The sequence below is a fragment of the Pongo abelii genome, chromosome 9 (assembly GCF_028885655.2).
Source record: "Pongo abelii isolate AG06213 chromosome 9, NHGRI_mPonAbe1-v2.0_pri, whole genome shotgun sequence".
Classification (NCBI taxonomy): domain Eukaryota; kingdom Metazoa; phylum Chordata; class Mammalia; order Primates; family Hominidae; genus Pongo; species Pongo abelii.
In genome coordinates, this window is record NC_071994.2 from 12,003,461 (window position 1) to 12,018,682 (window position 15,222).

The following is a 15,222-nucleotide window of genomic DNA, read 5'->3' on the forward strand; positions in this document are numbered from 1 at the left end:
GGGCGGCGGCGGCGGCGGCGCCTGCGCGGTCGGACTCGGTCGACGGTTCGCAGGGGAGGAGGCGGCGGGAGGCGGAGGAGGCGGCGGCGGCGATGGAGGTGAAGCGGCTGAAAGTGACCGAGCTGCGGTCGGAGCTGCAGCGGCGGGGCCTGGACTCGCGCGGCCTCAAGGTGGATCTGGCGCAGCGGCTGCAGGAGGCGCTGGACGCCGAGATGCTCGAGGACGAGGCCGGCGGCGGCGGGGCCGGGCCCGGCGGGGCCTGCAAGGCGGAGCCTCGGCCTGTGGCCGCGTCGGGCGGCGGCCCGGGCGGGGACGAGGAGGAGGACGAGGAGGAGGAGGAGGAGGACGAGGAGGCGCTGCTTGAGGACGAGGACGAGGAGCCACCCCCTGCTCAGGCCTTGGGTCAGGCCGCGCAGCCGCCGCCGGAGCCCCCGGAGGCGGCAGCCATGGAGGCCGCGGCCGAGCCAGATGCTTCTGAGAAGCCGGCGGAGGCCACGGCCGGGTCAGGCGGGGTAAATGGTGGCGAAGAGCAGGGCCCCGGCAAGGGGGAGGAAGACGAACCCGAGGAGCGGAGCGGGGACGAGACGCCGGGATCCGAGGTGCCGGGTGACAAGGCCGCCGAGGAACAGGGTGAGGAGCTGGCAGCCGAGCCCGGCTCCAACCTGCCGGCTGCGCCCCTGATCTAGCACCCCGCCCTGCACCGCAGGGTCCGAGTCCTTGTTCTCGCTTGCCTCAAAGTGCCATTTGATGGAACTCTTTTCATTCTCTACCCGCCTTTCTGAGGGGTTAGGCCGCCTCTCGTGGCCCTACTCTTTGCAGGAGGAAGGTTCCTGCCTAACTTGGTTCTTTGGTGATAGTGGATGGCAGTGAGTGATTTTGCATGCGAACTGCTTGTGAACTACCTGTGGAACAGTCTCCCACGGTGCTTGTTGTATTTTTCTTAGCTGAGAACGTGCTAAGCAATTGGGGATTACATGCAGAACTAGGCCCACAGTTAGAGGGTCAGGCCTTTGGGCTACCTGACTAACTTTTTCGCCGTAAAAATGTTAAGCAAAAATCGAAGTCCGTCAAAGTCCGCTCCATTAAAAGCATGTTACCAGAGCTTGAGCCACAGAGAATCTGAAAATCCAACCTTGCTCCTCTTTGAGCTGTAGGGGAAAGCCTCTGGTGTAACAGTGTCGAGTTTAATAGTTAACCAGTGAAGAGAAAATCTTAATCTAGTGCATTTAGAGTTAGTTAACGTTACTTGGCCAGGGTTTTTATCTTGCTTGGATTATGATTAAATTTTAATTGTCGCACTGAGTCCGTGGATGGGCATGTTTGTAGATTTGCTGAACATCTGGTGCTAGCCTTTTACGTTTCAGGTCCCTCGGTTCCTGAATGGTATTGATTGAGGTGCTGGTGGGTCCGTTGAGTAACCTTGTGGAAGAGGTGTGTTGTAGAATCGCCCCAGGGAGTTAGTGACCTTTCTCCTTTCTTTTGAAGTGATTGGATGGTTAGAACTGATCCATAACAGTGTGTGTCCCAGTAGGGAGGATAAGTCTTACTATAAAGTGGGTGGCCTTAGTTCTTTTGTTAGTAATTTTTTTAGGCCACTACGGAGAGTCATGGTATAATCGGAACCCATTGTACAACAATCACGTGCAACTTGCAGATTGTTTGTCCTGTGTCCTGGAGCAAAAATCCCATTACCTAACCTTTGACTTATGTATATCCCAAAGAACAGATAAAAAAATTATTGAAGGATAGGCTGGGGGTGGTGGCTCACGCCTGTAATCCTGGCACTTTGGGAGGCCAGGCGGGTGGATCACCTGAGGTCAGGAGTTCGAGACCAGCCTGGCCAACATGGTGAAACTCCTGTCTCTAGTAAAAATACAAAAAATTAGCCGGGCGTGATGGCGGGTGCCAGTAATCCCAGCTTCTTGGGAGGCTGAGGCGGGAGAATGGCTTGAACCCGGGAGGCGGAGGTTGCGGTGAGCCGAGGTCGCGCCACTACACTCCAGCCTGGGCGAAAGAACGAGACTCCATCTCAAAAAATATACATATTGAAGGATAAAAGACTGCTTTAAAGAAATTATTATTAAAAACCTTCCTAGTGTTGCAAAATACAAAAGCCTAGGGAAAAACTCCAGGTTTTTTCCTCTTGTAGAGAAGTTGCTAAATATACAACAACACCTTTCTGCCCCAAATTATGTGCAGTCTAGATGCGGTATTATTTATGGATCTCTTATGACTTAGTGGTTTGCTCTTGCAACTTTCAGTAGAAGTCCCTGATAAAAATACAGCTGTGTATAATGCACTTGAGTCCATTTGCCACATGAATAAAGCCATGGATGGCTGTGCATTTCAATGCAGGAAAGGGAAATAAAAAAAATTGAGACTTTTCTGTATCATGAAGTTGTGGAAAAGTGATACAAAATATGTATTAACTACTACCTTAAATCTAGATCTGACGAGTCAAAATTAAATTAACCTTTGAAGTTTTTTTAGAGACCTAGAGCATATTTTTTATGTCATATTGATGGGAAAATCTGCAAGTTTGACCTGATTTAAGTGGATAAATTTAGAATGCAAAAATTGTCCAATTTTTATCTACTGCTTGACTGTAATTAGCCCATAATGTCCCTTTTTTTAAAAATAAAATCACAGCCAATGACAGAAAGCTGATCTTTAGAAATAAAATGTTATGTGAATGTAGTGGGAATAACCTGGCTGTTTTGATCAGACAGATTCTCAGATTCCCTGTTAGTGTCTATTAGTTGTAAGCTTATTCTACACTCCAGTATGAAAACTGCTGATTTTCTTTCCCTCGTTTTTGTAGGAGATGACCAAGATAGTGAAAAGTCAAAACCAGCAGGCTCAGATGGTGAGCGGCGGGGGGTAAAGAGACAGCGGGATGAGAAGGATGAACATGGCCGAGCTTACTATGAATTCCGAGAGGAGGCTTACCACAGCCGGTGAGGGAAACAGTCCCTTTCCTTGAAGGGAGTCTCTGCTCTGATTTTGGTATACCTGGTATTGACTGGAGAGACTGGAAGGAGGGTGGATTCAAAATGGAATAGGTTTTTATAGGCATGAGTTTTAGATTGCATCTACTATGGAAACTCCTATTGCCCTTTCTCATTTATTGAAAAAAGCTGTCTGCTGGGATTTGATATTCACTGATAGTTTAAAATGGACATAATGTCATACACACAACCCTCAAAGAAGAGGGCTTTGTTTACATTGTGTTTCTTTTCTATCTTACATATATAGCTCAAAGTCTCCACTGCCTCCTGAAGAAGAGGCAAAAGATGAGGAGGAGGATCAAACTCTTGTGAACCTGGACACGTGTATGTATAAGGCAGACAGACTGTGGTTTTTAACTAATCTCCTAAAAGTGATTTTGGAGATTAAAACTTCATAGCCTATAAATTCTATGAGACTTTGTATCCACTACAACAACTGGCTATACTTATGCTCTGTTGGTGGCTTACAAGTATTGGACATTGGAGTAAACTGAGTGTTTCTTTCTTTATAGATACCTCGGATCTGCATTTTCAAGTGAGCAAAGACCGCTATGGAGGGCAGCCACTTTTCTCAGAGAAGTTCCCCACCCTTTGGTCTGGGGCAAGGAGTACTTACGGAGTGACAAAGGGAAAAGTCTGCTTTGAGGCAAAGGTAGCTCATTAAGACCATTAATTCATTCATTTATTACTGGATGCTTACGGTTCTTAGAGGGGGGAAAAAAGGATTATTATCTTTTTTTTTTTGAGACGGAGTTTCGCTCTTGTTACCCAGGCTGGAGTCCAGTGGCACCATGTCGGCTCACCACAGCCTCTGCCTCCTGGGTTGAAGCGATTCTCCTGCCTCAGCCTTCCGAGGAGCTGGGATTACAGGCATGCGCCACCACACCTGGTTAATTTTGTATTCTTAGTAGAGATGGGGTTTCTCCATGTTGGTCAGGCTGGTCTTGAGCTCCCGACCTCAGGTGATCCGCCCGTCTTGGCCTCCCAAAGTGCTGGGATTACAGGCATGAGCTACCGCACCTGGCCGGGGAAAAAAGATTTTTTTAAAAAGACCGTTCATTTATTCATTAAACTACTACTTATGTATACTGGACTTCTGTCTAGTCAGGCTTTCATTAGTGCAGGTAGGTAAAAGCACTGTTCTTTAATAAGAACCTTAGTTTCAGTAACCAAGAAATTGATCCCTGTGGCTTTAAATTCAGTGACTGTTATTCTGATGTTGAGATAATTGTCGTTTTCAGTTTGTATAAAAATCTTGTCTTTCTAACTCAGAGTTTGCTACTCAGTTGGTCACGATATCTAATAGTTGCCTTTCTGACTTGGCCAGGTAACCCAGAATCTCCCAATGAAAGAAGGCTGCACAGAGGTCTCTCTCCTTCGAGTTGGGTGGTCTGTTGATTTTTCCCGTCCACAGCTTGGTAAAGTTATCTCTTTAAGTTCCTCATTAGTGTTTACTACCATATTGCTTACTCTATGGGAAGTCTGGCTGTAGGTAACTAATTTGTTGACTGTTCTAGGTGAAGATGAATTCTCTTACGGTTTTGATGGACGAGGACTCAAGGCAGAAAATGGACAATTTGAGGAATTTGGCCAGACTTTTGGGGAGAATGATGTTATTGGCTGCTTTGCTGTAAGTGCCCCTGAAAGTTGTGGGTCATAACAAGGAGTGGATAGAGGGCACTAGGAATTCACTTGTGCTTCCCATCAACTGCTGGCTTTTATGCATGTGATGTGTGGCTCGCTTAGTTACATTGTGCAGCAGTCTGTGTGAAAAAAGAATAAATTGTAAAGTTTAATCAACCCGAAGGCTTGTCAGCCAATAAGTGCTCTTGTCCTTTGTCATTGTAGAATTTTGAGACTGAAGAAGTAGAACTTTCCTTCTCCAAGAATGGAGAAGACCTAGGTGTGGCATTCTGGATCAACAAGGATTCCCTGGCAGACCGGGCCCTTCTACCCCATGTCCTCTGCAAAAATTGTGTTGTAGAATTAAACTTTGGTCAGAAGGAGGAGCCCTTCTTCCCACCACCAGAAGAGTTTGTGTTCATTCATGCTGTGCCTGTTGAGGAGCGTGTACGCACTGCAGTCCCTCCCAAGACCATAGAGGAATGTGAGGTATGCCAAACAGTATACAAACACTGAGGTTGTATGCTTTGCAGAGGTGGGTGCGTATGCTCTTCAAGGTCTCAGAGCGTTACCAAATGGGAATGGGAGGATGTTCTTAAATTGGATTTGATAAACATGACCCTCATTTATTTTTCATTATATTTCTGGTTCTGTTTTTTGCAGGTAATTCTAATGGTGGGACTACCCGGATCTGGAAAGACCCAGTGGGCACTGAAATATGCAAAAGAAAACCCTGAGAAAAGATACAATGTCCTGGGAGCTGAGACTGTGCTCAATCAAATGAGGGTAAGTTGCTGTTGGGGATTTGTCAGATACAGTATTTGGAGACTCTTCTAACCTATCTTTAATGGAGAGTTAGTCTCAAGTGTCTGAGAACAAGGGTCCCATAAATAGAGAAATGACATTTTTCTCTATGTGTTTTAGGTGGATTGATTTTTTTTTCTTTGCTGTGTTGTCAAATTTCTGAAAGCAGATGAGGTCTGAAATACATCCAGGTTAAGACTAGATAGAAATGACTACTGCAGGAAATGGACAACATTCACAGCACTGAAGAATAGGAATAGAGTGATATCATAGATTCAGTATTTGAAGAGGTGACATTTACCAATAACTCTTGGGCTCTAACTTGCAATATAACTTGTGTTTTTGTTTTTTTTTTTCTCTCAAACTAATCAGATGAAGGGTCTCGAGGAGCCAGAGATGGACCCCAAAAGCCGAGACCTTTTAGTTCAGCAAGCCTCCCAGTGCCTTAGTAAGCTGGTCCAGATTGCTTCCCGGACAAAGAGGAACTTTATTCTTGATCAGGTATTAATCTGATAAAATTGCCTAGAGTCAAGGTGGGGTGTGTATATAAAGAGAGACTGAATTAAGGAACAGAGTCAGCTTACGTAATTATGACCATCTGCTTGTGTGTTATGGTTGCAATGTTTTTTGAACTCAGAGGTACCCCTAATTAGTGTTTTTACCTGAAAATATATGGATCCAGGCTATAAAACATGTAATAAAGACAATGGAAAGAGTTGGAACTCATTTGAATTCCTGGCTCCACCACATTCTGGTTTGTGATCTTGGATAAGTCCCTTATCCTCTCTGAACCTCAGTTTCCCTGATGAGCAAAACAGGATAATACCTGTCATGTAGTTTGAAAAGTTAAAGAAGATCATGTGTATTGACCCTTCATCTCGTGTCTAAGTTATCAAAGATACTGAGTCTTTTTTTTTTTTTTGAGACCGAGTGTCGCTCTGTCGCCCAGGCTGGAGTGCAGTGGCGCTATCTCGGCTCACTGCAAGCTCCGCCTTGCAGGTTCATGCTATTTTCCTGCCTCAGCCTCCCGAGCTGGGACTACAGGTGCTCGCCACCATGCCTGGCTAATGTTTTGTATTTTTAGTAGAGGCAGGGTTTCATCGTGTTAGCCAGGATGCTCTTGATCTCCTGACCTCGTGATCTACCTGCCTCAGCCTCCCAAAGTGCTGGGATTACAGGATTATAGGCATGAGCTGTCACCCCTGGCCTTTTTTTTTTTTTTTTGGTGGAATCTTGCTCAGCCGCCACCCAGGCTGGAGTGCAGTGGCGCGATCTCGGCTCACTGCAACCACCATCTCCTGGGTTCAAGCGATTCTTCCGTCTCAGCCTCCCAAGTAGCTGGGATTACAGCACCCACCATCATGCCGAGTTAATTTTTGTATTTTAGTAGAGATGGGGTTTCACCATGTTGGTCAGGCTGGTCTTGAACTCCTGACCTGAGATGATCTGCCTACCTCGGCCTCCCAAAGTGCTAGGATTACAGGTGTGAGCCACCGTGCCCAGCTGATACCGATTCTTTTGGTTAAATCTGAGTGATAATTTTCTTACTAAACATCAGTTATTCCTCCTGTTCTTAGTGTAATGTGTACAATTCTGGCCAACGGCGGAAGCTGTTGCTGTTCAAGACCTTCTCTCGGAAAGTGGTGGTGGTTGTCCCTAATGAGGAAGATTGGAAGAAGAGGCTGGAGTTGAGGAAGGAAGTAGAGGGAGATGATGTGCCTGAATCTATAATGCTGGAGATGAAAGGTGGGTGTCTTAGTCCATTTTTTGGTGCTATAACGGAATATCATAGACCGTAATTTATAAATAATAGAGGTTTATTTCCCTTATGGTTCTGGAGGCTGGGAAGTCCAAGAGCATAGCACTAGCATCTGGTGAGGTCCTTCTTGCTGCATCATTCCATGGCAGGAGGGCAAAAGGCAAGAGGGCGCATGTGAGAGAACTTGCTTTTATAACAAAGCCACTTTCACAATAATGGCATTAATCTATTCATGAGGATGGAATCCTCATGACCAAATCACATTAAAAGTCCCACCCTCTCAACACTGTTCATTGGGGATTAAGTTTCCAACACTTGTACTTTGGTGGGACATAACTCAAACCATAGCAGTGGGCTAAAATTGTACAAGTTAAAGAGATCTTATCCCTGGTCAGTGCACACCTTATTGAGGCCTCTTAGCAACTAGAGTGACACTCTACATCTAAAATATAAATCTGAAGAGGAACTTAATGGTTGTGAGCCCTTGTAGATAAATGAATCAGCAGAGAGAAGCAATAATTTTGCTTCATTGTTTTCTTGGTTTGTTTTGGTTTGGTTTTGAGACAGAGTCTCACCCTCTTGCCCAGCCTGGAGTGCAGTGGTGTGATCTCAGGTCACTGCAACGTCCACCTCCTGGGTTCAAGCAATCCTCTTGCTTCAGCCTCCCAAGTAGCTGAGATTACAAGCATGTGCCACCATGCCTAGCTAATTTTTGTATTTTTAGTAGAGATGGGGTTTCGCCATATTGCCCAGGCTGGTCTTGGAACTCCTGACTTCAGGTGATTTGCCCGCCTTGGTCTCCCAAAGTGCTGAGATTACAGGCGTATGCCGCTGTGCCCAGCCGCCTTGGCTCGTTTTGAAAAAGATACAGAAAGGGAAATAGCTAGGCGCGGTGGCTGACGCCTGTAATCCCAGCACTTTGGGAGGCTGAGGCAGGTGGATCACAAGATCAGGAGCTCACGACCAGCTTTGCCAAGATGGTGAAACTCTGTCTGTACTAAAAATACAAAAAAAAATTAGTCGAGCGTGGTGGTGGGCGTTTGTAATCACACTACTCGGGAGGCTGAGGCAGAGAATTGCTTGAACCTAGGTGGCAGAGGTTGCAGTGAGCTGGGATTGTGCCACTGCACTCCAGCCTGGACAACAGAGCGAGACTCGCTCTCAGAAAAAAAAAAAAGGGAAATAGTGACCGTAGGGTAATTTAAACTCAAGGGATCAAGGGAGAGCCTTCCGAGAATCAGTTATTTGTTAAGTAAATATTTCTGGTACATCTACTGTTCGTCTACATTTCTTATTCTGCTTTTTTTTTTAAGACAGAGTCTCGCTCTTGTCGCCCAGGTTGGAGTACAGTGGCGCGATCTCGGCTCACTGCAACCTCCGCCTCCCAGGTTCAAGCGATTCTCCTGCCTCAGCCTCTTAAGTAGCTGGGATTACAGGTGCCCGCCCAGCTAATTTTTGTACTTTTAGTAGAGACGGTTTCGCCATGTTGGTCAGGCTGGTCTCGAACTCCTGACCTCAGGTGATCTGCCCGCCTCGGCCTCCCAAAGTGCTGGGATTACAGGTGTGTGCCACCGCGCCTGGCCGCAGGGAGAGATTATTATGGTTCAGATTAAAATATGGCAGTTGTAGTGAATGATCTCATTGGTATAACTTGATTTCTGGTATCACGTTATGTTTGTGTTTTGTTTGTTAATTTGGCTGAAGTCTGTAATGCAATACATAAGAGAGAGTAATGTCTACACAAGAAATATTAATATTAATTATTAATATTTTGATTGATCCTCCTCCTATTCCCTTAAAACGTGATTTTTTTTTCCCCTTGCTGCCTTTAGTTCCTGACATCCCACTGACTCTATCAACTGCTTGCTCTTCAAATTCTGATAATCCCCAGGCATGGGAACTGGTTTGCACACCTATGAGCCAGATCCTCAGAGTTTACTGAGAATGAACTATGCCAGTCCATAACTCATACTTAGGCACTCAGAGAAATGTAGCTCAGTTTTATAAAATTGAGGGCCAACTGGATTCATCCAAGAATCATGAGAGCCCCATTGAACTGAATTTCCACTGGGACTCAGCTTCTGAAGTTGACGTCCAGAGACCAGCAGATATGTTGGCCTATCATGGACAGGTGGTAAATGAGAGCCCTTGTACTTTTGTCTTCTCTTCTCCTTGTATAGATGAGCAGATGCCTTTAGGCTTGGGTCAGTTTTTCATTGAGTCTCTCTTCTGTCAGCGAGGCCAGAGTGCAGTGGCACTCAGCCTCCCGAGTAGCTGGGATTACAGGCACTTGCCACCATGCCTGGCTAATTTTTGTATTTTTAGTAGAGACAGGGTTTCACCATGTTGGCCAGGCTGGTCTCGAACTCCTGACCTCAAGCAGTCCGCCTGCCTTGGCCTCCCAAAATGCTGGGATTACAGGCGTGAGCCACCATGCCCGGCCATCACTGAGTCTCTTTAAAATGTTATTTCTTAGCATCTTATCTGACCAACACCAGAACTTTCTCAGTTACTTTTAGCCTCTGGTTACCTGCTTCTGTCCTGATGAGAAACTTTAACCCAGTTCACTCCTAATTTATTATAGATCACTTAAGAACTTGTAAATCTACATAGCCCTTTGCCTGGGTCTGTTACAATTTAGGGAAAACTTAGAGCAGAAAAAGTTAATGTCATTATTTAGATGCGAGTGGGTATGATGCACATTTTTGTGCAGTAATAGGTGAGGCGTAGAAAGTCATATGCTTCTTGTAGAGTTTTCATAATGAGTTCTTACCCATCTATGCACTTTTCAGGCCCACAAGCTTCTCTCTTACTCTTATAGCCAACTTCTCTTTGCCTGAAAAGTGCGACTATATGGATGAGGTGACATATGGGGAGCTGGAGAAGGAGGAAGCTCAGCCCATTGTCACTAAGTACAAGGAGGAGGCAAGGAAGCTTCTGCCCCCCTCCGAGAAGCGGACAAATCGCCGAAACAACCGAAACAAGCGTAACCGGCAGAACCGAAGCCGGGGCCAAGGCTATGGTGAGTGCTGGGGACCTGCCAGCCCCCTGCTTCAGTCCATTCTTTGTGCTTAGTACAGCAAGATGTGCAAGGGAAGGCCAAGGAAACCAAGTCAGGTCATTAACAATACGGAAGTGCCTTCTTCATGGAGCTTATTTCTTCCTGTGTTCTTTATCCCTGCCTTTTTCTTGTGCTTTTTCCATAATTCTTCAACAACAAAAAAAATCCTCTTTTTAAAAAAAGTTACTTTTCACAAAAGTATTTGTTTCTTTGAAAAGCAATGCTTTGGGCTTTCTCATCTGTCTAGTTTTCATTTTAACATATGCGTTCCCAGTGTCACTGTTCCTGTCTATCTGAAGGATTTGTGCAGTGAAATCAAATTCTCATCTTCAGTTTTCTTGCTCCTCTGTCATTTCGATTCACAAGAAAGTGAATGCTTTATTCAGTGTTTTTTGTTGGGGGGAAGAAGTTAACCAAGCAAGTTAGGCTATTAGTAGAATTAATTTTCCCCCTGAATGTCTGGTTTGTCAGTTAAAACCCCAGTGTGCATTCACTGCTCTTTAAAAATGTGTGTGTATATGTGTGTGTAACTGTTCAGTCAGCAGAATTTTCGAGTGCCTGCTATGTGCTAGGTACTGTAAATGCTGACAGTTCCTGCCCTTGAGGAGCTGATTACAGAGACTTTGTTTCTTTTGCATAAAATGATAGGTGTGGGTTATATGATATCTGAAATCCCTTCCAGGGCTGAAAGTCTGATTCTATGAATGGCAGTTTTTCCTTATGTTTCTAAGTCTGCCATGTATCCTTTTGCCATCTTAAATGTTTTGCAGGAATTGGGGAGCTTCAGAAACAAAGTAGCTTGGTTTTCTTGTGTCTCTGTTCCTCTGCCCTCCCCCCTCAGACTTTTTAAAAGCTCCTGGCTGGTGCTTTAATTAACATGTGTGAGCCTGGCCGAAGCAGGCCTCATATTCCCCCAGAATTGCCTTTGGCTCCAAGTTTTTGATTTCCACCCAGATGTGGAGCCAGGACCCCATGCCAGCTGTCTGAGCGCGCTCTCCATTTCTCTTCCAGTGGGCGGGCAGCGCCGAGGCTACGACAACCGGGCCTACGGGCAGCAGTACTGGGGGCAGCCTGGAAACAGAGGGGTGAGTGCAGCTCTCCTTCTGCTCCTCACTCTGGGCTGTGAGAGCCATTCTGTTGGCTTGGGGGAGCAGAGTGGTTTGCCTGTTTTCTTAGGGCTTAGGGTTTTGCCCATTTGATATGTTCTGGAAGATTTACTATGGGAAAATTAAACCAATTTCTAATATCGAGCTAAGATGTGTCCCATTTAAAAGGGGGTCACAGTGGGTCATGCTGCCAAAAACCCATAAATCTTCACTCCTTTTTCTTTTCCTTTCTCAGGGTTACCGTAATTTCTATGATCGATACAGGGGAGACTATGATCGATTTTACGGGCGAGATTATGAGTACAACAGATACAGAGACTATTACAGACAATACAATCGGGATGTGAGTATCTTCTTGGGATAGATACAGGGTGAAGGGGGGCAGGAGCAGAAGGATGAATGTTGTGCCTCTTCATCCTCAGCCAGCTCTGGCTCCAAGTGATGGGGTTTCCCCTCTCTTCTAGTGGCAGAGTTACTACTACCACCACCCGCAGGACAGAGACCGATACTACAGGAATTACTACGGTTACCAAGGGTATCGGTGAAGCCCCTGCCATGCTCACCTGTCAGCCATGAAGCTGAATCTCTGGGGGTGCCAGGCACCCCCACAAAACACAACCAAGGAAAACAGGGGCTGTCGGGGTGGGGCTGAGCTGCCGGGGAGGGGCGGTGGGGCGGGAGGGTGCTCAAGCAGGGGTGGGGGAGGGGGGAGGTGGAAACAAACAACAAAACTGTACATTTTTTTTAAAGTTTGTTGAAAAGAATATTGTCTTATTCTATAAAACATTTCAAACCTAGTTAGAGATTTGTAATCAAAAAACATTTGCGCAGAAAGCAGCACTTAGGGCTGCCTGTTCTATACCCTGCAGTCAGACAGGAAAAGAACTGAAAATGGCACCCTTCTGACATTCTGAGGCAGCTGGACTGGCAGCCAAGTAAAGGAGAGTGATGAGGTGGTGTGGGGAGGGTGGGGAGGCAGCGCGAGGGTGCTCTCCACAGCAGGTAGGAGGAGGCAGGAGTGGGGACAGAGGGAGAGCTTGTGACTGGGGCAGTGAAAATAAACGATTGGCTCTTATCAATCACTTGCACCAACTAACCGTTTGTATTTTCTTTACCGACCTTTCCCTTTTGGGATATGTGGTCTGGTGGGCTGGGAGGCTTGCAGCGTCCCAACTCTCCATTTTCCTGTGCCTTTGTGCTGTTTGGCTGAGGCATGGAGACTGCCAGTGGGTGGTTCTATTATACAGGATTCCCAGGCCAAGAAAGCCTGGGGACTGTCCTTGATTGCCGAGCAGAATAGCCTGCCCCCTCTATAGACCCATTGATTAATTCCCATAAAATCTTGGGGAGAATGGGATTGCAGCCCTCAGCCTAAAGATTGTGATTTGCCAGTCTCTAGTCTCTGTCTTCCAAGGTTGAGAGAGGTGGGAGGTCTCTGAAATCATCCCTGTTAGAGTGTCTGTCCTCTTACAGTGCGAGAGAAGGAACGTTTCTCAGGGTTTCAGCTCACACGAAAACACAGCAGGATTCTTTTCACTGCAGCGGGATATGTATATAGGTGAATCCTGTGTTGTGGGCTCCCAGGCCCAGGTGCTGAGAATAGCAACTAGCAACTATTTTCTACAGTGTGGAGGGCTCGTGCCCTGCTGGTTTTTTTGATACACAGGTAGAGAATGAATAGAAGAGGGGAGGGTGGTGGGGGGGTGGGAGGCAGCTCAGTGGGGCTGCTGAACCTTGGGAAGAGTGTGAGTGTGAACGTGTGTAAATGTGCGTGTGAAAGGGAGCACCCCTTCCCGACTTCTAGATACAAAATTCCTTTTGGGGTGCTTTCCCTGTGTGTCCCCAGAGAGGCCTCTAGCCAAGAGACTTCAGTTGGGATAGTTTCATTTGTGACTTTACCAATACCCTCCCAGTTCTTGATAGACAGCTGTAGGTTGCTGGGTTCAAGAATATGGGTGGGATATGGAATGCCCTTTCAATGTCTAGCTTCAGTTTTCATTCATCTTCTTGCTCAGCACTGTCAGCCGAGAGCTTACTCAGCAGACACCACATACTGCAGCACTTCCTAGTGAGAAAATCTGGGTTGTGCCACTAGAAAATGCTTCACTTCCATTTCCTCACCTGGGCAGTTCTCTGTTTAAAATTGTGTGCTGATTTGGTCTTCCTCTCCTCCTCCCTCCCACTGTTACTGCCCTGCAGCCCTTGTTCAGGTGTACAGACCCTTATTCTGGCCTCTAGTGTCCCTGTCTGTCATGACACACCCTTCCGCCCAAATACCTCTGACCCTAAGGCTGGAATGGGGCTGGTAGGAGATAAGTTTGCTTACTCAGTCATGTCCTTTCTCTTGGCACCTGCTTCCCTGCAGTGTCCTCAAATGGATTTGTGTGTGGCAGTGGAGTGATTGCATGAATTTTTCTGTAACACATTAACTTTGTATTATTATTAAGGGAGTTTGAGAAAGCTTTGCTTATAATGTCAAGGCAAGGAGGTAAAAACTGGAGCCCAAAGAAATTCCCTTAGGGCAAGATTATGTTATAATAGAAAATTGAATTTCCTGAGGCAGTGGCTGCCACCCCTTTTCAGATGTTTAGTCCAGCAAATAGCATCTTTCTTGTAGTCTGTGACATGGGTGGGGATGCTAGGGCCCTCAGGGGCAAGGGGACTAAACTAAATCAAGTTGAGTTTTTTTCCAGCAGGGGTTAGGGGAGGTACTCACTGTTGATATTTGACACTAGAAAGTAATCTTTTTTACAAAACTGTTTTTCTAGGTGGGTAGAAAGTGAAACTGCCACATCCTTGTTGGTTTAGTCCAAGAGATCATTTGCAACAACAGTAGATGTCTGGGTTTTGTTTCTGTCTTTTTATTATGAAAAACTATGTTAAGGGGGAAAATGTGGATTATGGTAACCAGAGGAATCCCTAGCCTTGTTTTCCTTAGAAGACTTGTTTAGTGTTTTATCAGACGTCTGTTGTGGTTGTAGACAGGAAAGCTTGTGAGAAAAACACCACATGGAGCCTGTAAATGTTTTTGCACAACCTGTAAAGCATTCTTGGAAGTGGCCAGTAAAAAAGGGTTTTACCATTTAAAAAAAAAATGTAACTGTGTCATTGTTTACATCTGTAACTTTTTCCTCCCCTGTTCTCATTACACCATTCTGGCGAAAATGTAGGCAAAGTAGCATCCAGTTTTAGAATAAATAACCGTTTGGATTGAATTCACCCTATCTCCTGTGGCTGCACTGACTGGGGCGGAGGGTGTCACTGGGTTATTTATTCATTTTTTAATGCCTCTTTCTCAGGTTGCATGGGCTCCAACCAAGGAGGACTCTCTTCTTGCATGGTGGCTGCCGTTCCCTCCCTATTCTACCGTGCCTTCACTTGGGAGCCAGCCATGCACTCAGTTGACATGGGTGGGTAATTAGTCTATTTAGTGCTTGCTATTAGGCCAAGAGTCGAGCCATTGAAGTATACGAAAATAAATTATAACTCATGACCTCTGTATTTGGCCTATACAAAAACCAGTTGGATGCTCGAAGTTAAATGTAAAGTTCCATTGTGGAGCCAAATAAGTATATTGAATAATTACTGCTAGGGGGAAAGCCCACTCATTCAACAGAAGTTTGATGGGGGTTATTTTCCAGTGAATTTGGAGAATGAGACGGTAACAAATTTACAACGGCACCACTGCTTTTTTTTTTTTTTTGGAGACAGAGCCTCGCTCTGTTACCCAGGCTGGAGTGCAGTGGCATGCTCTCGGCTCACTGCAGCCTCCGCCTCCTGGGTCCAAGCGATTTTTCTGCTTCAGCCTCCCGAGTAGCTGGGACTACACATGTGTGCCACCAGGCCCAGCTAATTTTTTTT

General features: G+C 45.9%; 1 protein-coding gene across 1 annotated transcript; it reads left to right on the forward strand.

Annotated features, from left to right (window-relative positions):
* The first annotated feature begins 30 nt into the window (after positions 1 to 30).
* HNRNPUL2 (heterogeneous nuclear ribonucleoprotein U like 2) lies at positions 31 to 14,580 on the forward strand. The gene is made up of 14 exons (XM_002821647.5): positions 31 to 630; positions 2,822 to 2,957; positions 3,256 to 3,332; positions 3,521 to 3,660; positions 4,336 to 4,426; positions 4,526 to 4,638; positions 4,857 to 5,120; positions 5,295 to 5,417; positions 5,808 to 5,936; positions 7,013 to 7,181; positions 10,016 to 10,216; positions 11,267 to 11,340; positions 11,597 to 11,704; positions 11,826 to 14,580. Exons 1-14 carry the CDS (start codon positions 93 to 95, stop codon positions 11,904 to 11,906), a joined length of 2,244 nt encoding a protein of 747 aa, XP_002821693.4. The 5' UTR covers positions 31 to 92; the 3' UTR covers positions 11,907 to 14,580.
* The last annotated feature ends 642 nt before the right edge of the window (positions 14,581 to 15,222 follow it).